Raw genomic sequence first — 25,725 nt, 5'->3', positions numbered from 1 at the left:
AGCTCAGCTACATGTACATTACACATATACAGCTCTACTGTGTACACATACAGCTCAGCTACATGCACATTACACATATACAGCTCTACTGTGTACACATACAGCTCAGCTACATGCACATTACACACATACAGCTCTACTGTGTACACATACAGCTCAGCTACATGCACATTACACATATACAGCTCTACTGTGTACACATACAGCTCAGCTACATGCACATTACACATATACAGCTCTACTGTGTACACATACAGCTCAGCTACATGCACATTACACATATACAGCTCTACTGTGTACACATACAGCTCAGCTACATGTACATTACACATATACAGCTCTACTGTGTACACATACAGCTCAGCTACATGTACATTACACATATACAGCTCTACTGTGTACACATACAGCTCAGCTACATGTACATTACACATATACAGCTCTACTGTGTACACATACAGCTCAGCTACATGTACATTACACATATACAGCTCTACTGTGTACACATACAGCTCAGCTACATGTACATTACACATATACAGCTCTACTGTGTACACATACAGCTCAGCTACATGTACATTACACATATACAGCTCTACTGTGTACACATACAGCTCAGCTACATGTACATTACACATATACAGCACTACTGTGTACACATACAGCTCAGCTACATGTACATTACACATATACAGCTCTACTGTGTACACATACAGCTCAGCTACATGCACATTACACATATACAGCTCTACTGTGTACACATACAGCTCAGCTACATGTACATTACACATATACAGCTCTACTGTGTACACATACAGCTCAGCTACATGTACATTACACATATACAGCTCTACTGTGTACACATACAGCTCAGCTACATGCACATTACACATATACAGCTCTACTGTGTACACATACAGCTCAGCTACATGCACATTACACATATACAGCTCTACTGTGTACACATACAGCTCAGCTACATGCACATTACACATATATACAGCTCTACTGTGTACACATACAGCTCAGCTACATGTACATTACACATATACAGCTCTACTGTGTACACATACAGCTCAGCTACATGTACATTACACATATACAGCTCTACTGTGTACACATACAGCTCAGCTACATGTACATTACACATATACAGCTCTACTGTGTACACATACAGCGCAGCTACATGCACATTACACACAGCTCTGCTGCAGACATATATAACACACACATACACAGCTCTGCACCACGCACATCACACACACACAGCTCTGCTGCATACACATAACTTCAGCTCATCCAGCAGCGATCACAACCAGCACAGCAGAGTCCTGCATACACTGAGCAGATGAGCCTAGAGCAGCAGCCCCTGATCATGTGACTCCTCCTCCTCCATGTGACTGATCACATGACGGTGACATCATCGCAGGTCCTGTAAGCACACGGCTCCTGTACAGTCTGCAGGTGGAGGTATATACGGTTGTGGTGACATCAGGAGCGCTGGGGGAGGGGACATTACTATTAACCCCTTCAGGTCCACAAGGTTTTATGACTTAAGGAAGAAGATCACAAGATCCAGAACTTTCTGTGTATTTGTCTCTTTCTCCGTCTGTTGTTGTTTCTATTAGCAGCCGCCATTTCTCATCATCTCCTCTTCTTCCCTTCAGGTTTCTCCAATCCAGGATCCTCTGCTGATATCTTCTATATAAGAGAATTCTCCTGGATGACCCATCAACCATGGAGAGAGACAGGAACAAGATGGCCGACAGGATCATAAACCTCACCCTACAGATACTCTTCCTGCTTACTGGAGAGGTGAGGGATTCTGGGAGTGATGTCACATGACCTCATTCTCATCTATGTAATAACAGATGGATATGACTGGAGAGGTGAGGGATTCTGGGAGTGATGTCACATGACCTCATTCTCATCTATGTAATAACAGATGGATATGACTGGAGAGGTGAGGGATTCTGGGAGTGATGTCACATGACCTCATTCTTATATATGTAATAACAGATAGATATGACTGGAGAGGTGAGGGATTCTGGGAGTGATGTCACATGACCTCATTCTTATCTATGTAATAACAGATGGATATGACTGGAGAGGTGAGGGATTCTGGGAGTGATGTCACATGACCTCATTCTTATCTATGTAATAACAGATGGATATGACTGGAGAGGTGAGGGATTCTGGGAGTGATGTCACATGACCTCATTCTTATCTATGTAATAACAGTTATGACTGGAGAGGTGAGGGATTCTGGGAATGTATGTAGTGATATTAATGTGTCTCTCCATACACAGGATTACACAGTAGTGAAGAAGTCCTCTAGTGGGCGCTGTCGGGCCCCTGTGTGTGAAGGATGGGGAAGAACCCTGAGCCCAATCCCGGGGCCCCCACCTCACTCCCTGATACATGAGGAAATGGATGAACAGAAGATCCGAGAACTTATCAACAAGATGATGGAGCTGCTGACTGGAGAGGTGACCCTGCTGGGACATTATACAGTAATGGAGGGGTCTGGTGATGACTGGAGAGGTGACACTGCTGGGACATTATACAGTAATGGAGGGGTCTGGTGATGACTGGAGAGGTGACACTGCTGGGACATTATACAGTAATGGAGGGGTCTGGTGATGACTGGAGAGGTGACCCTGCTGGGACATTATACAGTAATTGAGGGGTCTGGTGATGACTGGAGAGGTGACACTGCTGGGACATTATACAGTAATGGAGGGGTCTGGTGATGACTGGAGAGGTGACACTGCTGGGACATTATACAGTAATGGAGGGGTCTGGTGATGACTGGAGAGGTGACACTGCTGGGACATTATACAGTAATGGAGGGGTCTGGTGATGACTGGAGAGGTGACACTGCTGGGACATTATACAGTAATGGAGGGGTCTGGTGATGACTGGAGAGGTGACACTGCTGGGACATTATACAGTAATGGAGGGGTCTGGTGATGACTGGAGAGGTGACACTGCTGGGACATTATACAGTAATGGAGGGGTCTGGTGATGACTGGAGAGGTGACACTGCTGGGACATTATACAGTAATTGAGGGGTCTGGTGATGACTGGAGAGGTGACACTGCTGGGACATTATACAGTAATGGAGGGGTCTGGTGATGACTGGAGAGGTGACCCTGCTGGGACATTATACAGTAATTGAGGGGTCTGGTGATGACTGGAGAGGTGACCCTGCTGGGACATTATACAGTAATGGAGGGGTCTGGTGATGACTGGAGAGGTGACACTGCTGGGACATTATACAGTAATGGAGGGGTCTGGTGATGACTGGAGAGGTGACACTGCTGGGACATTATACAGTAATGGAGGGGTCTGGTGATGACTGGAGAGGTGACACTGCTGGGACATTATACAGTAATGGAGGGGTCTGGTGATGACTGGAGAGGTGACACTGCTGGGAATGCTGGGACATTATACAGTAATGGAGGGGTCTGGTGATGACTGGAGAGGGGACACTGCTGGGACATTATACAGTAATGGAGGGGTCTGGTGATGACTGGAGAGGTGACACTGCTGGGACATTATACAGTAATGGAGGGGTCTGGTGATGACTGGAGAGGTGACACTGCTGGGACATTATACAGTAATGGAGGGGTCTGGTGATGACTGGAGAGGTGACACTGCTGGGAATGCTGGGACATTATACAGTAATGGAGGGGTCTGGTGATGACTGGAGAGGTGACACTGCTGGGAATGCTGGGACATTATACAGTAATGGAGGGGTCTGGTGATGACTGGAGAGGTGACCCTGCTGGGACATTATACAGTAATGGAGGGGTCTGGTGATGACTGGAGAGGTGACCCTGCTGGGACATTATACAGTAATGGAGGGGTCTGGTGATGACTGGAGAGGTGACACTGCTGGGAATGCTGGGACATTATACAGTAATGGAGGGGTCTGGTGATGACTGAAGAGGTGACACTGCTGGACATTATACAGTAATGGAGGGGTCTAGTGATGACTGGAGAGGTGACACTGCTGGGACATTATACAGTAATGGAGGGGTCTGGTGATGACTGGAGAGGTGACACTGCTGGGAATGCTGGGACATTATACAGTAATGGAGGGGTCTGGTGATGACTGGAGAGGTGACACTGCTGGGAATGCTGGGACATTATACAGTAATGGAGGGGTCTGGTGATGACTGGAGAGGTGACACTGCTGGGACATTATACAGTAATGGAGGGGTCTGGTGATGACTGGAGAGGTGACACTGCTGGGACATTATACAGTAATGGAGGGGTCTGGTGATGACTGGAGAGGTGACACTGCTGGGAATGCTGGGACATTATACAGTAATGGAGGGGTCTGGTGATGACTGGAGAGGTGACACTGCTGGGAATGCTGGGACATTATACAGTAATGGAGGGGTCTGGTGATGACTGGAGAGGTGACACTGCTGGGAATGCTGGGACATTATACAGTAATGGAGGGGTCTGGTGATGACTGGAGAGGTGACACTGCTGGGAATGCTGGGACATTATACAGTAATGGAGGGGTCTGGTGATGACTGGAGAGGTGACACTGCTGGGAATGCTGGGACATTATACAGTAACACCACTGGAGGGGTCGGGGTGATGACTGTATCATTATGTGTCAGGTTCCTATAAGGTGTCAGGACGTGGCGGTCTATTTCTCCATGGAGGAGTGGGAGTATGTAGAAGGACACAAGGATCAGTACAAGGATCAGGTGATGATGGAGGATCAGCAGCCCCTCACATCACCAGGTAATAGACATGACTATATACACACGTCCTCTCATTATTTGTATGTAAAGAATGAATTCAGTCTCTGTATGTGTTCCCTACAGTCAGATCCAGTAAGAGAACAGCACCAGAGAGGTGTCCCCGTCCTCTTCTTCCACAGGATGATCAGGTAGATGGAGATATTCCCTATGATCTGTAGAAGGGCTGTGAAGCTCTTGTGGTCAGTCCCCTCACCCTCCATGACTCCTCATCTCCTGCTCATCTATAACATCCCACATGACTTATCCTACTGTCTAATGACTTTTGCAATATTTCTTCCACATCTTATGAATCAGAGAGAAGATCTGAACTATATTAATGTTCCAGAGACAGATGTGAGCAGTGATGTGCAGTATAAGGAGGACATTCCTACAGGGAAAAATCTGATCTATATTAAAGCTACAGACATAAAGGAAGAAGAAGAGACAGATGTGAGTGGTGATGAGCAGTATAAGGAGGACATTCCTACAGGAAAAGATCTGATCTATATTAATGCTACAGATATAAAGGAAGAAGAAGACACAGATGTGAGCGGTGGTGAGCAGTATAAGGAGAACACTCCTACAGGTAACTGCCCAGGTGAGTAGTAACTACTAAATAAAGGGAATAATTAGAGATTTCTCTCTGTCACCGGTTGCAGTAATTTTGTGTATGAAGTTATAGGAGATAAAACATAAAGGACTCACCTCACAAGGTGCCCCTGCTTTAAAAAGCTCATGTACAGGTTGTGTTTACGTTTGCCAGTGAACATTTGTTTTTTTTAAAAGTATTTATTAATAACTTTAATGATTTAGCAACACAATACAAAAATAAAACAACATACAGCCGGAGTTAGACCCATCACCCTCAAAAAAAGAAACAGGAGCAAATGAGCAGCAGTACAACACCCTTGAAGTAAGCAATCAAGGATATCTACCCCCGGCTGACACCAAAACACTTAACAGAAACACAGACAATGCACACACTCATACACATTCCCACACATTCCCGGTACCCCCAACTTTCCTGCCCAAGATAGAGACAACCAACCTACCCAGGGGAACCAACTCGTTCCGAAGGGACAACCCACTCTCCTATAAGAAACCAGGGCATCCAGATTTTATCAAATTTCTTGGGGCACTTGCGACTAATATACAGCATCCTGTACAACAGAACATATTTGTTAACTAGGTTGAACCATCGTGCAATGGGAGGAGGGGATGTATCCTTCCAGGCCATAATCAGAACTTTCCGAGCACAGAACAGTAGGAACTGAATAAGTAGGCGCCTATGGGAGCACGAGGCTAAGTCATCAATAACACCCAACAGACAGACAACAGGGGAAAACACATGAGGAAATTCCAAGTGGTCCGCCAAGAACTGCAGCACCTCCCTCCAGAAGGGTTCCACACAAGGACAACTCCACATAGCATGCAGAAGAGAACCCACATCCGCATGACACCGAAAACAAACATTTGAAGAAGAGACACCCATACGGAATAGCCTAACCGGAGTGTAATATAAACAAAGGATAAACCGTACCTGAATAAGCTGATCTCTAGCACTAACCACCGTGGGGTAGTAGGTCTTAACAACTTCCTTCCACTGATCAACCGTCAAATCAGGAAGATCCTCTGCCCACTTTATAAAAGCCAACTCAAATGGATCCGGACCCGCCGACTGCAATAATGTATAAGTCTGTGTCAAAGGTTTAGTGAGGTCAGCTGTACCCAGAAGCAACTCCACTTCAGAAAAGGCCGGGGTCGCATCAAGGGAGCCAAACTGTGCCGCCACCGCATGTCTCAACTGGAAGTACCTAAACTGGGCACTCCGAATGAGATGGAAGCGGTCACACGTTTCTTGGAATGAAGGGAAAGCAGGAAACTCCCTAAACAAGTGCATGGGGAATTTGACTCAATGAGCGCTACAGAACCCGGCAGCCTCCAACTCCTGCAGGTGCTCAAAATGAGGATTTCCCCACAGGGGTGCCCTGGGAGACATTACTGGTAGTGGATAGCGTCTTGAAACCACCGACCACACCTCGGCCACAGTCTTAACAGGGGAAAATAACCTAGAAGTAGGGGTATAACTGTACAGGGTATTAGTCAGTGCTTCATACAAACCCATGAGAGCTCCCGCCAGAGCAGTGGAAGCGTTCGCCAGATCCAAGTCGATTTACCAGGCAGCATACACCAGTTGAGACGCTAGAAAATAATTATGCATATTAGGAGCAGCTAAGCCACCCCTCAGTTTGGGTGCCTGGAGCAGCGCCTGACCCAGTCTCAGATGCTTGTCCTGCAAATAAAAGAATCTCAAAGCGCCACTCAGCCTTGTAAAGAATCTCTTAGGGGGAATCACCAGGGAAAGATGAAACAAATATGAAAACTTAGGCAGATAAATCATTTTAAATATATTAATCCTGCCAGCCAGAGACAGGGGTAAAGGGGACCAGGCCTGTAATTTAGCTATCACAGATGACAACACAAGATCTAGATTCAACTTTACATAGTCCTTCACAGATGCAGAAACCTTCACTCCCAAATATTTAAAGTGAGTCACCACCTGCAACCCATGAGGAAGCGAGGGAACGAGACCGGCCATCACACACAGCGGCATCAAGGAAGACTTGACCCAATTAACCCTCAGACGGAACAAGTAACCAAAATCCTAAAGGGGAGCGAACAAGGCCCCTAAGGAATCATGGACATCTGCTAGGTAAACCAAAGTATCATCTGCATACATGGACACTTTTTTTTACAAGGAACCCCTACGTACCCCATGAATACAAGGAGATGCTCGGATAGCCACAGCCAGGGGCTCAACTGCCAGGGAAAACAAAAAAGGGGACAGTGGACACCCCTGCCTCGTCCCTCTTCCTAGCTGAAAGGAGCCAGAAACCTTTAGATTAGTGCGCACCATAGCCCTAGTGCTATCATATAACAACCGTACCCACGCCTGGAACCGAGGACAAAACCATAGGGCCCCCAAAACACCCTGCAAATACAGCCATTCCACACAATCAATGGCTTTATAGACATCTAGGGGTAGACTTTAAAAAAAGAGGAAAGCTTGCGATGGTGCTGCTCGATCAGGTAAAATTCACAGAAGTCCAGATGTAAATAGTATCAAGGTTTATTGACACAAAAGGACAAAATCATTTTACATAGTACAAGACGCATTTCGGGAGTAAACTCTCCCTTTGTCAATTGTGAAAAATGTCTCACAATTGACAAAGGGGGCGTTTACTCCCGAAATGCGTCTTTTACTATGTAAAATTATTTTGTCCTTTTGTATTTTGTGTCAATACCCCTACTGTAACTGCCGACCCCCTCGAGGACGCCGGCCGGATGAGAGGACTGCAGCTTCAGATCGCACATCTGTACCCCAACACGGAGAGGTTATGTGCATAAACCCAAGGTTTACCAAAGGTGAGCACAATCCCACCTTAGTATCTAGGGACTTACCGGTCTCATGGAATTACACGAGGCGCTGTCCTCTTTTTTTTTTTTTTTCTCCTAATTTTATTCTTATAGACATCTAGGCTAACTACATATCTCCCAGAGGCATCCCCATCTGCTGCAGCTATGTTAAGGTGCAATCTTTGTACATTAATATCCATGGCCCTTCCTGTCTGGTCAGGATGTATGACAGCGGCTATAACCCCACACAGCCGATTAGCTAGAACTTTGGACAGAAGTTTGATATCTACATTAAGGAGAGAAATGGGCCTATAGGAATCGGATCCTTGCCTAGTTTGGGAAGAACCACAATAAAGGCCTCCCTCATGGAGTCAGGGAGTCTCCAGGGCCACGCTAAAGAGATTCTGTAAAATAAAGATAAGCCGCGCCTCATTCACCCTGTACCAGTCACCAATCATGCTATCTAGCCCCCGGGTCTTCCCCGATGGAAGAGAAGCAATAGCCCTCGAGATTTCTTCATCAGAAAAGGGGGCATCCAACACAGCAGCCTGAGACGCATTTAAAGGCATCAGAGGATAACCTTGCAAAAAAGACACTAAACCAGCCGGAACAGTCGGTGATTGAGAGGTATAGAGACCACTATAGAATTCCCGAAACAATTTCTTAATATCAACAGGGTCAGTTACAAATGTCCCAGTAACCCCCCTAATACAGGGTATAGCGGCGACAGGTCTACTTTCCCTAGCCAGGTATGCAAACAACCTACCATTTTTATTCCCAAATTCAAATAAAGCAGCTTCCTTATCCACCATTTTATTTTGAATCTTCTCCTTCTTAAGGATTAATAGAGCCCTTTGAGCATTCAACCATTTACTTTTCATTATCAGGGGAAGGGTTCCTCACTACCTCCGCTTCCAAAGCCCCAATCTCAACCTGTAACGCTCTCTCTCTAGCGGAGTAACACCTTCTCTGTCCTTTGACCCCTGCCATAAAGGCCCCCTTACATGTGCTTATATGTATCCCATTGAACTAACTTATCAGGGTGAGACCTATTATGTTCCCAGAAACAATGATGGGCTTCTAGCAATGATTCCTTCACCAACTCCTCCTGCAGTCAGCCAGGATGCATCCACCAGAGCTTGGAGGATTGACAAGGGCCCAAACCCAAGGACAATACAAGAGCTGAGTGGTCAGAGATCCTCCTTGTAGTGTAGCAAACATCGCATACCAGAGGAAGAAGATTAGAGGAGGAATAAGCCAGATCTATCCTGGAGAATGATTTATGCACCGCCGAGTAACAAGAGAAGAGCTGGTCTGAAGGCTGTTTCTAGCGCCAAACCTCAGTAAGGGACATCGCCATACTCCAATTGTTGAGACTAGGAGAGCCAGAGTCTGCTGCACCAGTGCAATCGACCCCAGGATCCGGGACCGCATTAAAGTCACCTATAAGAAGAACAGGCATAGAAGGAAATGTTAACAGTTTGGACGATACCATCTAAGACCTCAACATGGAACGGAGGGGGGACATACACAGACACCAACAGAAAACAGTAGGAGCGAAGGGAACACTGGACGATCACAAACCTACCAAAATGATCACAAGCCACTTGATCAATAACCAGGGGAAGAGATTTAGTTACCAAGTTAGAGACCCCCCTCGCAGAAGACGAAGAAGTGGAATGATATCCCCTCTCTATCCAAGCCCTCTTTAGGGCAAGTATTTTCTGACCCGTTAAATGGGTTTGTTGTAAGCATATCAGATGTGGGGACAGCTTCTTAACAAAATCCAGACATAGCGCCTGCTTGAATTTCGAATTAAGGCCCCTAACATTCCAGCTCAAGATTTTAAGTGACCCCATTTTTCCATAGCTACAAACTCCATTCGCAGTTTCCGGAAGGGAAACTGATCTAAGGACTCCCCTGGGACTTAACACAGAAACAAATACAAATGCAAAACACAACCAATACATCCCCAACAATACCCTGTCTAACACTAAAACTCGTGTGGACATAGACCCTGTAACACTAGCCTAACGGAGGTAGCAAAGTCCTAGTGACCTAAACAGTCCCGCAACCTCCCACACACCCAACCCCAGCTAACTAATAAAGAGACAACTAGGACCAACTCACTAAGGGATCCCAGAACTCAAGGATAGGAATGGAAAGAAACATCCTAATTCCCTACTCTCGCTAACTAACACAGTAAGGCAAGACCAAGGATCTGTTGAACAGGTCAGTCCGGAGGAGCCGCAGCAGGAGCTGCATCCACCCACTACTGCAAAGCCTCGGCCGGGACGTGAAGAATCTGGTATTCGTCCCATCCACCACACGAAGATGGGCTGGGAACAGCATGGGATAGCGATATCCCTTGGTACGGAGACAGCTACGAACTTCAGTGAACTTGTTTCTCTGGTTACGCAGCTCCACAGAAAAGTCCGGATAAAACGCCACCCTGGTATCATTAAAGCGGACTTCTCCTTTAATTCGCACAGCTCTCAGGATAGCATCTCTTTCCCTATAATGTGGAAGCTTTGCCAGGAATGGTCTAGGAGGAGCCTCCTGGGGGGGAGGCCGAACCGGATCCGATGGGGCCCTCTCTACATTAATGTAAGGTGAGAAGGTATCAGACGGCAACAATTCCTTGAGCAAGGACTCCAGAAAGGCCACAGAATCCGAACCTTCAGCTTTTTCGGGCAGGCCCACCAGGCGGATATTACGCCTCAGTCTATTTTCCATGTCATCCGCCCTGTCAAGTAAAGACAATCTGTCGCTGCAGGGTCATCAATTGCTCCAGGATAGGTGACAGAGTGTCTTCGATGGTGGAGACCCTCCGCTCGACCTCACCAGTGCGTTCACAGAGCTTTTGAGTCTCATGACAAAGTATCACAAAGTCTTGACGGAGTTTTCACCTTGGAAACCATCATTGTTTGGCAGGATGTGAATGCTGCAAAAAGTTGCGTAAACTTCTGATCCTCCAAATCAGCAGGACAGGCAGAGTGGCAAGGGGAGCAGCATCTCTCTGAGCCATGGGAACTGGGGAACATAGGGGGGTGGGGAGGGAGCAGGAGACAAGCCCTCTGCCATCCCCGAGGGCCTTTTAAATTGACTGAGAGTTCTCGCAGTGTTGGCAGGAATCTTAGAGACCAGAGAAGTAGGAGCACAAGAGTTACGTCCAGCATGCTCACCGGCAGGCGGAGGACCCTCATCAGAGGAGACATCATCTTCAGAGGACTGTCTGGCTGCCTCAGCCACTTGTTTGTTCTAAGAAGAGCACCACAAAGTCCCGAGAAGAGTCACAGTAGATGCCCAGTAGCTGCACAGCAGATGCACAGTAGGAGCCTAGAAGAGTCACCATGGGCGCCCAGTAGGTGCGCAACACATGCACAGTAGAGGTGCTGCAGATGCACAGTGGTTGCACATGAGAGGCACAGAAGAGGCACTGCTAATGCACAGTGGAGCACAGTAGATGCGCAGCAGAGGCACAGAGGTTGCACAGTAGACTCACAGTAGATGTGCTGCCGATGCACAGTGATTACCCAGTAGATGCACAGTAGATGCTCAGTGGATGCACAGCAGGTGTTCCGCAGATGCACAGTAGATGCACAATAGATGCACAGGAGGTGTGCTGCAGATGCACAGCGGTTGCACAGTAGAGGCACAGTGGATGCACAGTGGAAGCTCTGCAGATGCACAGGGGCTGCACAGTAGATGCAGAGTCGTTGCAAAGCAGAGTCACCACAGATTCACCGCAGAGTCACAGCAGATACACTGAAGATGCCAGTAAATGCACAGCAGAGTCACAGTAGATGAACTGTTGATGCACAGGAGATGCACAGTAGATAAAGCAGAGATGGGCACCACAGAATCAGCTTGCAGACAGTCAATACCCTTCAGAGGATAACTCGCACCCCGGAAACCTCAGCCGTACCACAGCAGGGGGTCCACCACCTAACCTCTTCTCCAGTGCCCAGGTCAAGCAGCCGTAATAGAGCTCTCCAGATCCAGTTGAGGACACCAGAGGGTTAACGTCTCCCACCTTCCTCAGCAGCAGCCATCCACAGACAGAGGCCACACACTCACTCGCTCTCTTCACTTCCTGGGTGCGGGAGTTACCCAGGCAACTGCCGTCTCCACCCACGAAGCACCATTAATGGCAGACCTCTCTTAACCAACAGGGCATTCCTCCCTTGCACTTCAGCTCGCTTGCAGCATCAGGGCCACCTCTGTTCCCCCCTCCGTATCATCTCACCGCTGATCCCCGATCCCGGGCCCAAGCAAGGACTGCACACCTCAGCAGCTCCGCAGAGATCCTCGGCCACAATGAGGGCCGCAGCCGCCAGAGTCCTCACAAGCGTCTTTCTGCGCTCCCCAGGCACCTACAGCGCTCTTCAATCCAACAAAGCCCCGGACAGGTGAGTTGGAGCCCGAAAGGGTGATTAATCAGGATAAAACAGAGGTGGGTTAGCAGGAGCACAGCAACGTGTGACCGCTCAGCTCTCCATGCAACCCACGCCCCCGCCAGTGTGAACATTTGAATGATTCAGAGAAGAACTGGGTGTTGTGGTCACATAAGACTAAAATCAAGCTCGTTGGCATCAACTCAACGCTCTGTTTGGAGGAGGAGGAGGAATGCTGCCTATGACCCAAGAACATCATCCCTGCCGTCACACATGGAGGGGGAAACATTATGATTTGGAGAAGCTTTTTCAGCCTTGGGGACAGGACAACTTCACAGCATGAAATAATGGGTGAGGACCTCCTATCCTCAGCCAGGGCATAAAAAATGGGTTGTGAATGGATATTCCAGCATGACAATGACCCAATATACACACGGCCAAGACAATAAAGAAAAAGCACAGTAAGGTCCTGGAGTGGCCTTTTTTTAAGAGCCGAGGCGCGTGCTCTCTATCACCCAAAGTGCAATAAAAAGTGAAAACGTGTAACACTAAGAAAACATGCACAAAGGAAGCGGTCTATCACTAAGCTCTTCTCCAACAGGAAGGAGGCCCCAACAATCCTACCCTTCACCTCCGGCCGCATCATAGAAGAGGGAGCAGACACAGGGCGTACATGTACGCCCTGCATCCTTAAGAAGTTAAGGGGTTAAATATAATGTTATTAATCCGGCATGGTAAATGGCATCAATGAAAAAATAAAAAGAGAATTATAGAATTGTGTGTTTTTTTTTTTATATGGAATAAAAAGTGATCAAAGAGTCATATCTGTCCTAACACTGCTCCATACACCGAAAACTAAAAAAGTCATAGGGGACAGAATGTGGTGATTTACAGCTATTTTATTTTTTATTTTTGAAAGTATTAAACATAACGGAAACTTTACAAATTGTGTATTCTTGTGACCATACTGGCCTTATAAATAAAGATGACACCTCAATGTTACTGCCAAGTGAATGGCGTATACACGAAACCACTACAAATTTAGCTAATTTATTTTTATTTATTTTTTTCACCTTAAAACTGAAAATGCTGGTCGATATGAGGTTAAGTTTAATACCCAAAAATAAAATCTGTGTTATTCCCTGCAGATTCTTGTAGCAGGAGATCAGAGGAGAATCTTATATCTTCAGATTATAAAGCAGATGATGATATCACACAAGATACATATGAAGAACATTCCATTATCCCAGATACACCCTCAGCCCTTCACAGCCAAGATCTGTCATCTCATCCTTATATACAGGTCCTGTCTTCTCATTCATCACAGGATGTTCAGCAAAATAAGGAGAAGCCATTTTCATGTACAGAATGTGAGAAAAGTTTTAGTCACAAATCATATCTTCTTGAACATCGAAAAATTCACATAGGAGAGAAACCATTTTCATGTTCAGAATGTGGGAAATGTTTTAGCCATAAGCCAAATCTTGTTCAACATCAAAGAACTCACACAGGAGTGAAGCCATTTTCATGTTCAGAATGTGGGAAATGTTTTACTCAGCAAGGAAATCTTGTAACACATCAAAAAATCCACACAGGGATCAAACTGTTTTCATGTTCAGAATGTGAAAAATGTTTTACTCTTAAGTCAAATCTTGTGATGCATCAGAGAACCCACACAGGAGAGAAGCCATTTTCATGTTCAGAATGTGGGACATGTTTTACTCAGAAATCCAGTCTTGTTAAACATCAAAAAATCCACACAGGGGTCAAACAATTTTCATGTTCAGAATGTGAAAAATGTTTTACTCTTAAATCAAATCTTGTGAAGCATCAGAGAACTCACACAGGGGAGAAGCCATTTTCATGCACAGAATGTAGAAAATGTTTTACCATGAAATCAAGCCTTGTTGATCATCAAAAAACTCACACAGGAGTGAAGCCATTTTCATGTTCAGACTGTGGGAAATGTTTTACTAAGCAATCAAATCTTGTTCAACATAAAAAAACACACACAGGAGAGAAGCCATATTCATGTTCAGAATGTGGCAAAGGCTTTTCTCAGAAATCCAATCTTGCTAAACATCAAAGAACTCACACAGGGGAGAAGTGATTTTAATGTTCAGAATGTGGGAAATGTTTTACTTGCAAACCAAGTCTTTTTGTACATCAAAGAACTCACACAGTGGAGAAGTTAGTTTCATGTTCACAATGTGGAAAATGTTTTACCCAGAAATCAGATGTTGGTAAACATAAAATAACCCACACAGGAGAGAAGCCATTTTATTTACAATGTGGGAAATGTTTTACTGAGAAATCACATCTTACCAGACATACAAGAACTCACAAAGGAGAGAAGCCGATTTATCTATATATTAACCATGTACATAGGATATCTGACATTTATACATATATCATATACTGCATCTCCAAACTTGTTCCCAATTGTTAATAAAAGTTTTCTTTTAGAACGTAGTCACCGATCCAGCGATGTCATCACTATAGTTTACATGGTAGGAAAAGAGTGTGATATATGGTTGTGATATTCACTGCTCCTCATGGAGAAGACCCAACAGGCATAATCCATGGGGAGCTGCTACTGGAGACCCAAACACCTCAGAGAGAAGGGACTTATTCCAGTGATGAAGAATTCCAGGACATGACCAGATTAGAGACACAAAATCACTTCTATCTTCTGGCTTCTAGGACATTATTCTGATGGAAGAACTTTACACATTATACAAAGTCCTATAGGTGTTGGGGAACATTTATACAAGGTGCGCCATTTCTATGGATACACCTTCATAAAATGGGAATGGTTGGTGATAATAACTTCCTGTTTGTGGCACATTAGTATATGTGAGGGGGGAAACTTTTCAAGATGGGTGGTGACCATGGTGGCCATTTTGAAGTCGGCCATTTTGAATCCAACTTTTGTTTTTTCAATAGGAAGAGGGTCATGTGACACATCAAACTTATTGTGAATTTCACAAGAAATACAATGTTATGCTTGGTTTTAAAGTAACTTTATTCTTTCAGGAGTTATTTACAAGTTTCTGACCACTTATAAAATGTGTTCAATGTGCTGCCCATTGTGTTGGATTGTCAATGCAACCCTCTTCTCTATATACTGCTATATACTACTATATACACCGCAGGAGAAATGCTAGCACAGGCTTCCAATATCCGTATACACTGCTATATACTACTATATACACCGCAGGAGAAATGCTAGCACAGGCTTCCAGTATCCGTATACACTGCTATATACTACTATATACACCGCAGGAGAAATGCTAGCACAGGCTTCCAGTATCCGTATACAACGCTATATACTACTATATACACCGCAGGAGAAATGCTAGCACAGGCTTCCAGTATCCGTATACACTGCTATATACTACTATATACACCACAGGAGAAATGCTAGCACAGGCTTCCAGTATCTGTATACACTGCTATATACTACTATATACACCGCAGGAGAAATGCTAGCACAGGCTTCCAGTATCCGTATACACTGCTATATACTACTATATACACCGCAGGAGAAATGCTAGCACAGGCTTCCAGTATCCATATACACTGCTATATACTACTATATACTCCGCAGGAGAAATGCTAGCACAAGCTTCCAGTATCCGTTTACACTGCTATAAACTACTGTATACACTGCAGGAGAAATGCTAGCACAGGCTTCCAGTATCCGTATACAGTACTATATACTACTATATACACCGCAGGAGAAATGCTAGCACAGGCTTCCAGTATCCGTATACACTGCTATATACTACTATATACACCGCAGGAGAAATGCTAGCACAGGCTTCCAGTATCCGTATACACTGCTATATACTACTATATACACCGCAGGAGAAATTCTAGCACAGGCTTCCAGTATCCGTATACACTGCTATATACTACTATATACACCGCAGGAGAAATGCTAGCACAGGCTTCCAGTATCCGTATATATACTACTATATACACCGCAGGAGAAATGCTAGCACAGACTTCCAGTATCCGTATACACTGCTATATACTACTATATACACCGCAGGAGAAATGCTAGCACAGGCTTCCAGTATCCGTATACACTGCTATATACTACTATATACACCACAGGAGAAATGCTAACACAGGCTTCCAGTATCCGTAGTTTCAGGTGCTGCAGAATGGGCAAAACAAAAATGTGAACAGGACCCTCAGTTTACGCAGAAGATTTTGTTCAGTGATGAGGAAACTTTTATGTGAATGGTGAAGTTAACAAACAAAACCACCGCTATTGGTCTGACACTAACCCACATTGGAAAGATCCCTCCAAGACTGTTGGAATACAAAAATTGATGGTGTGGAGTGGTATATGGGGTACAAAGATAGTGGGGCCATTCTTCATCAATGGAAACCTCAAGGCCACTGGATATGTGAAATTGCTCCATGATGATGTTTCCCTCTTTATGCATTGAAGCTGGAATGTTCCCTGAGTTTTTCCAGCAAGATGGTGACCACCACATTATGGGTGTCAGGTCCGAACATTCCTAGATGAACAGTTTCCTGGAAAGTGGATAGGTCGTCGTGGGCCAGTTGAATGGCCCCCAAGGTCTCCCGATCTGACCCCCTTAGACTTTTATCTTTGGGGTCATCTGAAGGGAATTGTCTATGCTGTGAAGATACGAGATGTGCAGCACCTGAAACTACGGATACTGGAAGCCTGTGCTAGCATTTTTCCTGCGGTGTATATAGCAGTGTATACGGATACTGGAAGCCTGTGCTAGCATTTCTCCTGCGGTGTATATAGTAGTAGAGTAATAGAGCAGGGGTGTTGTCACGGAAGAGGTATAGAGCAGGGGTGATGTCACGGGAAGAGGTATAGAGCAGGGGTGTTGTCACGGAAGAGGTATAGAGCAGGGGTGATGTCACGGGAAGAGGTATAGAGCAGGGTTGATGTCACTGTAAGAGGTATAGAGCAGGGGTGATGTCACAGGAAGAGGTATAGAGCAGGGGGGTGATGTCACGGGAAGAGGAATAGAGCAGTGGGGATGTCACGGGAAGATGTATAGAGAAGGGGGATATGTCAAGGGAAGAGGTATGGAGCAGGGGTGATGTCACGGGAAGAGGTATAGAGCAGTAATGATGTCACGGGAAGAGGTATAGAGCAGGGGTGCTGTCACGGGAAGTGGTATATAGCAGGGGTGTTGTCGGGGAAAGAGGTATAGAGCAGGGGTGATGTCACGGGAAGAGGTATAGAGCAGGGGTGATGTCACGGGAAGAGGTATAGAGCAGGGGTGATGTCACGGGAAGAGGTATAGAGCAGGGGTGATGTCACGGGAAGAGGTATAGAGCAGGGGTGATGTCACGGGAAGAGGTATAGAGCAGGGGTGATGTCACGGGAAGAGGTATAGAGCAGGGGTGATGTCACGGGAAGAGGTATAGAGCAGGGGTGATGTCACGGGAAGAGGTATAGAGCAGGGGTGATGTCACGGGAAGAGGTATAGAGCAGGGGTGATGTCCTTTTCTGCACTTTTCTTCCAACAGATTAACCCTTTCAGGCAGACATCTTGGGATGTAACATTGCTTCAGTACGAATTTTGCACATAATGTTCATGCCTTCAGGGTTTTCCTCAATAACAGATGACAGTCTTTTCTTCACCTCCCCCTCTATTGCACAAGCACCCCGGGTAAAACACTTTCCATAGACAAAGTCCTGTACACTTTCTGGCGCAAACTTTACTCGCATCGGCATGCGATTTTCTTGCAGACAATAATGAATACAGTTAAGACTAGGGGAGAGGACTTGTGGCATAACGCACACACCCGTGACCTGTTCGTGATGCCAAAAGTTGTGGTATTGCTGGGTGTGAGGTGCAGGGCAGATGTTGTTACCCTAGGGGCAAATGGCATTAACCCCTTGTATTCGTGACACCAGGGCGTAGTTTAGCCTTAGCCACCCGAAGATATACCGCTGGATCCTGGGCTAGGCATGGGGGCAATTAAGACACCGACACCAAGTTACGGACAACAGTAGCTTTACTGAGGCCAGAGGATAGGGCATAAGATGTCTGATCGCAGGGGTCCCGACGCTGGGGACCCCTGCAATCTGTCATTCAGCACCCACCTTTGCGAGCTCTCCGCAGCGCTGGAGGCTCAGAGTGGGCAAAATGTGCAAAATTCACACTGAAGCAATGTTACATCCCAAGATGTCTGCCTCCATACCTGAAAGGGTTAATCTGTTGGAAGAAAAGTGCAGAAAAGGATCCTGCCATGGCCAGCGTCCCGCCCCCTAGCGTGGAAGCCAAGTCGTAGTTCCTAGTCCTAAGTGGAACTTGTTGCCAGGAGGATGAAGTGGATGCACCGCTGAGTCACTTCTGGTCCCAGGCTCTGCTGAAAAAGAAGTTCTGGCCAGCGGCCATTTTGCTGGAGACTGGTATAAGAAGCGGAGCAGAGTCAGACCTCTTCAGTCTGGCGGAAGTTCCTGGTGAGAGCAAGAAGATGGAGGATGCGCAGTAGACTACCCGTGTAGAGTCCCAAGATGGACCCGGAGAGTCAGTGCATCGCACATGTTCCAGGAGTTAGCGGACCGTCTCCAGAAGATCTCCATGGGAGGCCGGGGAGGCCTGCTATTAAGTCCTGCTGCCGAGGACGACGGAGACTAGCCTGCAACCTCGGCGGAAGGTACAGCGAAGTCTTCACGAGAGCCGTCGCCGGTGAGGCTGTCACCCCCCCACCGGACCTGGGTATCCTGGGCGGAGATCTACGCGGAAGAGTCGGAAGTGAGTACCCCGGCCGAGGCCACGTTTTCTACCACTCCATCTTCCAACCGTCCAGAGCCAGTGCCCCAGGTCCAGCAGCCCACAGTACGTCCCCAGTCACCACCGCTACCCAAGTGGTTATTTGGCGATGAGCCAGCACTAGTCCAGTTCATGAGGGACCATCTCCTACCCCTGCCAGGGAAGTCCCAGCAGCCCAGGCTCAAACATGAGGCCGAAGTGGCTGCCATAATGGAGGAGTTAAGGGCGCAGAGGAGAAGGGAGTATGGCCCTAAAGTTATGCTGTATGAAGTACGTCAAGTTCAGCAACAGGACACCAAGAGCCTTGAGGCCCCTTGTATATCAGAAGGCTAGAACAACCCAGAGACGGCGAGACACCCCTAGAACGGTGAAGAGCAGTTTCAAGTTTGACAGAGTGAGGGGGTATGACTCCTTGAGAAAGTTTACTCATTGGCGAAACGCATCAGAGATCTGTAGCGGGACCGGGGGCGAGTCCGGTATATGTGTGCCCATATTCATGCTGCTATTTGTTTTCTCTTTTTCTCACGCTCACATCTCTTGTTGCTTTGATTATAGCACTTGCTTCTCTATTTCATGTGATCACTAGCGTCAGACAGCACATTGCACTTTCTTGCTTCTCATTGTTGTGCATTATCATCTTTATATTGCAGTGACTAATTGTGTTTGAGCACTTGCACTTTATTTACCATAGCAGCTTCTATGATATAGATATATATATATATATATATATATATATATATATATATCTATTACTTGTCACACATACTTTGTTACCATGAGCGGGTATCCATTGTGCGGCACATTCGCTATATACCAGGATCTCTTCCCCTTTTTTCCCCCTACATCAATTACATGTTTTACTCTGAGATTAATTTTTATATATATTGACTATGTATTTTATTCAGTCTATTATGTACAATTTTTAGACTTACGTCCTTCCTGTTATTAAATAAAATATTTTTAATATATTGACTTGTATTTTATAATTTATTGGGGTACATAGTGTTACACCTTGGCATACTGTAGATTATATATATATATAAGTGAGGGGGTATGTAGTCCACATTAGTGGACTGCTACCACAGTGGTACTATTCTAGTCAGCAGGAGAGCGGTGAAGAGAGATTACTTCCCTCCACATCTATAGTCCCTAGAGAGCGGGGACATTGTAGAATACATCCCTGTACAGAGGGGAATGGGCAGCAGCTGTCACCATTCCCAAGAATCCTACGCAAATCCCCTTCGCCTATTTGCCCTCTGAAGATTGGGCCTCAGATCCATTTGGTCTCCTGTCACCAAGCGTCAAGGGGAAGGTCGTCCAAGAGGAATGGTATACTGAGTCACCTGTCATGGACCCCAAGTATCTGCATCTAGGGTCTTCTATAGATGTGCCTACTCTTGTGATCGAGGAGGTTTAGCCTAACCAACGGGCACCAACTAAAGTGCCTCGGCCTACTACTGCTGAGGAGGAGGAGGTTTGGCCGGCCCAACAGGCACCTACACATGATCCCCCAGTGGCGCAAGCTGCTGCTGTTCAGGTGGTGGTCACCGTGAGCCCAACCATCACCAAATCCAGTTTGTCCTATGTGTGGGATATTCATGTCAGCCCTATGGAGGGGGCACAGTCCCGTGGTCCTAGGTACATGTCCCAGCCTAGAAACCAAGGTGACTGTCGAGTATTCGAAGAATACTACTGTTGAGTCGTAAGAGTGACTGTGTTCAGAAATCATTGTTGTTTTAGGTTTTGCAACATTTAAGAAAAGTGCCTGACGAACTTGTCAAGAAGTTTACTTTTAACCACGTGCATAAGTGTTCCTGCCCGGCTCTTTAGCTGTGACCCTTTAAGGAGAACTCCAAAATGTACCAGAACTGTAGAGCGGTACAAAGAAAGTCTGTATATATCAAAGTAATATATTTTGCCTATAATTTTTGCACAAGTTAAAAATTTATTTTGGTATACTGTAATAAAACATGTATAATATATTTGTACAGAAATGGCTAAAGTGTACAGTGTCCTTATTCAGGTCAACCCAAGGACTACTACCAGCAAGGTACAAAGATTAACTCAAAGTAAAAGTTATGTACCCAACATAGTCCAGTATAGTAAGTACACTATTACTAATTTAGTCTAGTCCAATGTCAATGTCTAGATTAGGACTGTAGCCTTGTATATTTTCCAGTCCACCCATGTCTATAATAAATATGTCTAATGTTTAATCATGTCCCAGTGTGCAGGATACTTTGCTGGCCAGATAGCTCCACAACACACGTAACCAAATGTAAACGTAACCTTATGTCTAGAGTATATGTATAGAGTTCTGGGGGGAGGTGTGAAAAACCAAGAGACCCCTGTAGCCAAGGCATTGGGTAGATAGCCTCAGGCGGCCCAATCCGAACCGTCCTTGTAAAGTTGTTGTGTATATTATTGTTGGAGAGTGTCGAGGAGAAAATTACAAGGTCAAAAATCCACACATTAGAACATGTATGGACATTAACCATGCCACATGGACTCAATTGGTGTTTCTCATCAGACCTGGAGAGGACATTGTGTGAAAATGCTCCAGGAATTATCATTGGCCCCAGTGGTCACTTCGGTCCTCCGCCCTCCAGGACTGGGCGTCGAGGACGACTCTGATTAAGAGGGGGAGTTTGTGGTGCCCAGTATGGGATGGCGTTACCCTGTACCTTCACTGCCCTGTCAGGCAGTGTCCCTCAGTGTCCCCAGGCCCCCCTGCAGTGTTTCCCCCATTGTAAATATGTTATGTATTATGCAGTGTTATACTTTATAATAAAATGTCATGTGATTGTTACCCAGGAGGTACTAGTGACCAGCTGACCCCTAAGGTGACCTATGGGCTCCCTGCTAGTCTCCCCCATATAAGCCCTGGGTGGAGCTTTTCTCTCTTGCTTCCTGCTGAGGTGCAGTGCAGTCGTGCCTATAATGTGTGTCCAGAGTAGTGGAGGCCTCGAGTCAAGTCCTGTAGCCACAAGTCAAGTGCAAGTAAGATAAAGTCACTGTCCTGTCAGTCAAATCAGGTCATCTGTCTACCCAGCATGGCCTGCACTAAATTATCCAGGCCACTACAAGTCCCAGAAAACCTGCGAGGTCTCTGTCACTGGCTCTGGCTGTACTGCATAGACTGTGACATCTGTCTACCCTCAGTAAAGCTACCATTGTGCGTAACTTGGTGTCTGTGTCTTTATTGCCCCCGTGCCTAGCCCAGGACCAGCGATATTACCTTCGGGTGGTTAAGACTAAACCATGCCCTGGCGTCACGAACACAAGGAGTTTATGCCATCTGCCTTTAGGGTAACATCTGCCCTGCACCTCACACCCCGCCATACCACACTTATGATTGAGTTAATACAATATTTCAGATAAACATATTGGGCCAGATTTATCAAACTGTGTGAGAGAAAAAGTGGAGAGATTTTCCCATAACAACCAATCACAGTTCAGCTTTCACTTTACCAGAGCTTGTTAGCTGAGCTGTGATTGGTTACTGTGGGAAAATCCCTCCACCTTTTTTCTCACATAGTTTGATAAATCTGGGCCATTCTATGTTCCCGTCACCCGGTCAGCTTGACCTATTGGCTGGGGTCATACCATGTCTCCATATTCCATTATGATTATAAATAAATACATTATATGCCCAATATACAGACGTTCTCTGTTCACGAGATCCCGTGGATTGGGGGTAACCCCTGTAATCCAAGCAGCCTCATGAATGTTGATGTTACTCCATGCAAAGAAAAAGAAAGAAGGTTGCAGCAGCACTCTTGGTCAAAAAATGGAGGCTCTTAGCGCACTTTTTGATCAAAACGTGTCCCCCATGCACCACGCGGAGGTGGCCTCACTTCGGATGGGACCCTAACACGCTTATTCCTCTCACCTCTGCTGGACATATGGCCTCTGACTGGGTGACATGCAGGATCCACTAACAACTAAAAAAACCTCCTGTGAATAGTGAGGGGTGCACGGCTACAGAGGGGGCCACTCCCCATAAACTGCACAACAAAAACAAAAATAGCCAGCACAACTACCTAATACACGGGCGCATGCTGCTGTGGTAAGAATTTTTTATTTATTTTTTAAATTGATAGTGGATCCTGCATGTCACCCAATCAGCGGCTTTTTGTCCAGCAGAGGTGAGCGTGTTAGGCTCCCATCTGAAGTGAGGCCACCTCCGCGTGCTGCATGGGGGACACGTTTGATCAAAAAGTGTGCTAATAACCTCCATTTTGTCACCAAGAGTGCTGCTGCAACCTTCTTTTTTGTATACTTTGTATTTGCCACAGCAGCGTGTACCCGTGTATTAGGTAGTTGAGCTGGCTATTTTTCTTTTTGTTATATATAAACACACACATACACTGCTCTACTGTGTACACATACAGCTCAGCTACATGTACATTACACATATACAGCACTACTGTGTACACATACAGCTCAGCTACATGCACATTACACATATACAGCTCTACTGTGTACACATACAGCTCAGCTACATGCACATTACACATATACAGCTCTACTGTGTACACATACAGCTCAGCTACATGTACATTACACATATACAGCACTACTGTGTACACATACAGCTCAGCTACATGTACATTACACATATACAGCACTACTGTGTACACATACAGCTCAGCTACATGTACATTACACATATACAACTCTACTGTGTACACATACAGCTCAGCTACATGCGCATTACACACAGCTCTGCTGTGTACACATACAGCTCAGCTACATGTACATTACACATATACAGCTCAGCTACATGCACATTACACATATACAGCTCTACTGTGTACACATACAGCTCAGCTACATGTACATTACACATAGACAGCTCTACTGTGTACACATACAGCTCAGCTACATGCACATTACACATATACAGCTCTACTGTGTACACATACAGCTCAGCTACATGTACATTACACATACAGCTCTACTGTGTACACATACAGCTCAGCTACATGTACATTACACATATACAGCACTACTGTGTACACATACAGCTCAGCTACATGCACATTACACATATACAGCACTACTGTGTACACATACAGCTCAGCTACATGTACATTACACATATACAGCTCTACTGTGTACACATACAGCTCAGCTACATGTACATTACACATATACAGCTCTACTGTGTACACATACAGCTCAGCTACATGCACATTACACATATACAGCTCTACTGTGTACACATACAGCTCAGCTACATGTACATTACACATATACAGCTCTTCTGTGTACACATACAGCTCAGCTACATGCACATTACACATATACAGCTCTACTGTGTACACATACAGCTCAGCTACATGTACATTACACATATACAGCTCTACTGTGTACACATACAGCTCAGCTACATGTACATTACACATATACAGCTCTACTGTGTACACATACAGCTCAGCTACATGCACATTACACACATACAGCTCTACTGTGTACACATACAGCTCAGCTACATGTACATTACACATATACAGCACTACTGTGTACACATACAGCCCAGCTACATGTACATTACACATATACAGCACTACTGTGTACACATACAGCTCAGCTACATGTACATTACACATACAGCTCTACTGTGTACACATACAGCTCAGCTACATGTACATTACACATATACAGCACTACTGTGTACACATACAGCTCAGCTACATGCACATTACACATATACAGCACTACTGTGTACACATACAGCTCAGCTACATGTACATTACACATATACAGCTCTACTGTGTACACATACAGCTCAGCTACATGTACATTACACATATACAGCTCTACTGTGTACACATACAGCTCAGCTACATGTACATTACACATATACAGCTCTACTGTGTACACATACAGCTCAGCTACATGTACATTACACATATACAGCTCTTCTGTGTACACATACAGCTCAGCTACATGCACATTACACATATACAGCTCTACTGTGTACACATACAGCTCAGCTACATGTACATTACACATATACAGCTCTACTGTGTACACATACAGCTCAGCTACATGTACATTACACATATACAGCTCTACTGTGTACACATACAGCTCAGCTACATGCACATTACACACATACAGCTCTACTGTGTACACATACAGCTCAGCTACATGTACATTACACATATACAGCACTACTGTGTACACATACAGCCCAGCTACATGTACATTACACATATACAGCACTACTGTGTACACATACAGCTCAGCTACATGCACATTACACATATACAGCTCTACTGTGTACACATACAGCTCAGCTACATGTACATTACACATATACAGCTCTACTGTGTACACATACAGCTCAGC

General features: G+C 45.6%; 1 protein-coding gene and 1 pseudogene across 4 annotated transcripts in view; both read left to right on the top strand.

The window, feature by feature from the left end:
• LOC130297913 (oocyte zinc finger protein XlCOF7.1-like) overlaps window positions 1-15,040 on the top strand; it is a 92,553-nt gene extending 77,513 nt beyond the window's left edge. For 3 of the 4 annotated variants that reach the window (XM_056550773.1, XM_056550778.1, XM_056550787.1), the window contains exons 3-7: window positions 2,310-2,489; window positions 4,641-4,767; window positions 4,851-4,915; window positions 5,082-5,364; window positions 13,729-15,040. In XM_056550773.1, the coding sequence (XP_056406748.1) occupies window positions 2,310-2,489; window positions 4,641-4,767; window positions 4,851-4,915; window positions 5,082-5,364; window positions 13,729-14,690 (1,617 nt within the window). In that variant the 3' untranslated portion in view covers window positions 14,691-15,040. Of the gene's footprint in view, window positions 1-1,271; window positions 1,816-2,309; window positions 2,490-4,640; window positions 4,768-4,850; window positions 4,916-5,081; window positions 5,365-13,728 lie in introns of those variants that run through there. The other variant, XM_056550765.1, reaches the window with a different exon arrangement.
• A 3,740-nt stretch (window positions 15,041-18,780) lies between these two features.
• The window catches only part of LOC130298763 (zinc finger protein 502-like), a 99,141-nt pseudogene continuing 92,196 nt past the window's right edge, over window positions 18,781-25,725 (top strand).

The sequence above is a fragment of the Hyla sarda genome, chromosome 1 (genome assembly GCF_029499605.1).
Source record: "Hyla sarda isolate aHylSar1 chromosome 1, aHylSar1.hap1, whole genome shotgun sequence".
Taxonomy (NCBI): Eukaryota; Metazoa; Chordata; class Amphibia; order Anura; family Hylidae; genus Hyla; species Hyla sarda.
Note: the sequence above shows the minus strand (reverse complement) of the source record. Positions and strands in the feature narration are given on the sequence as shown.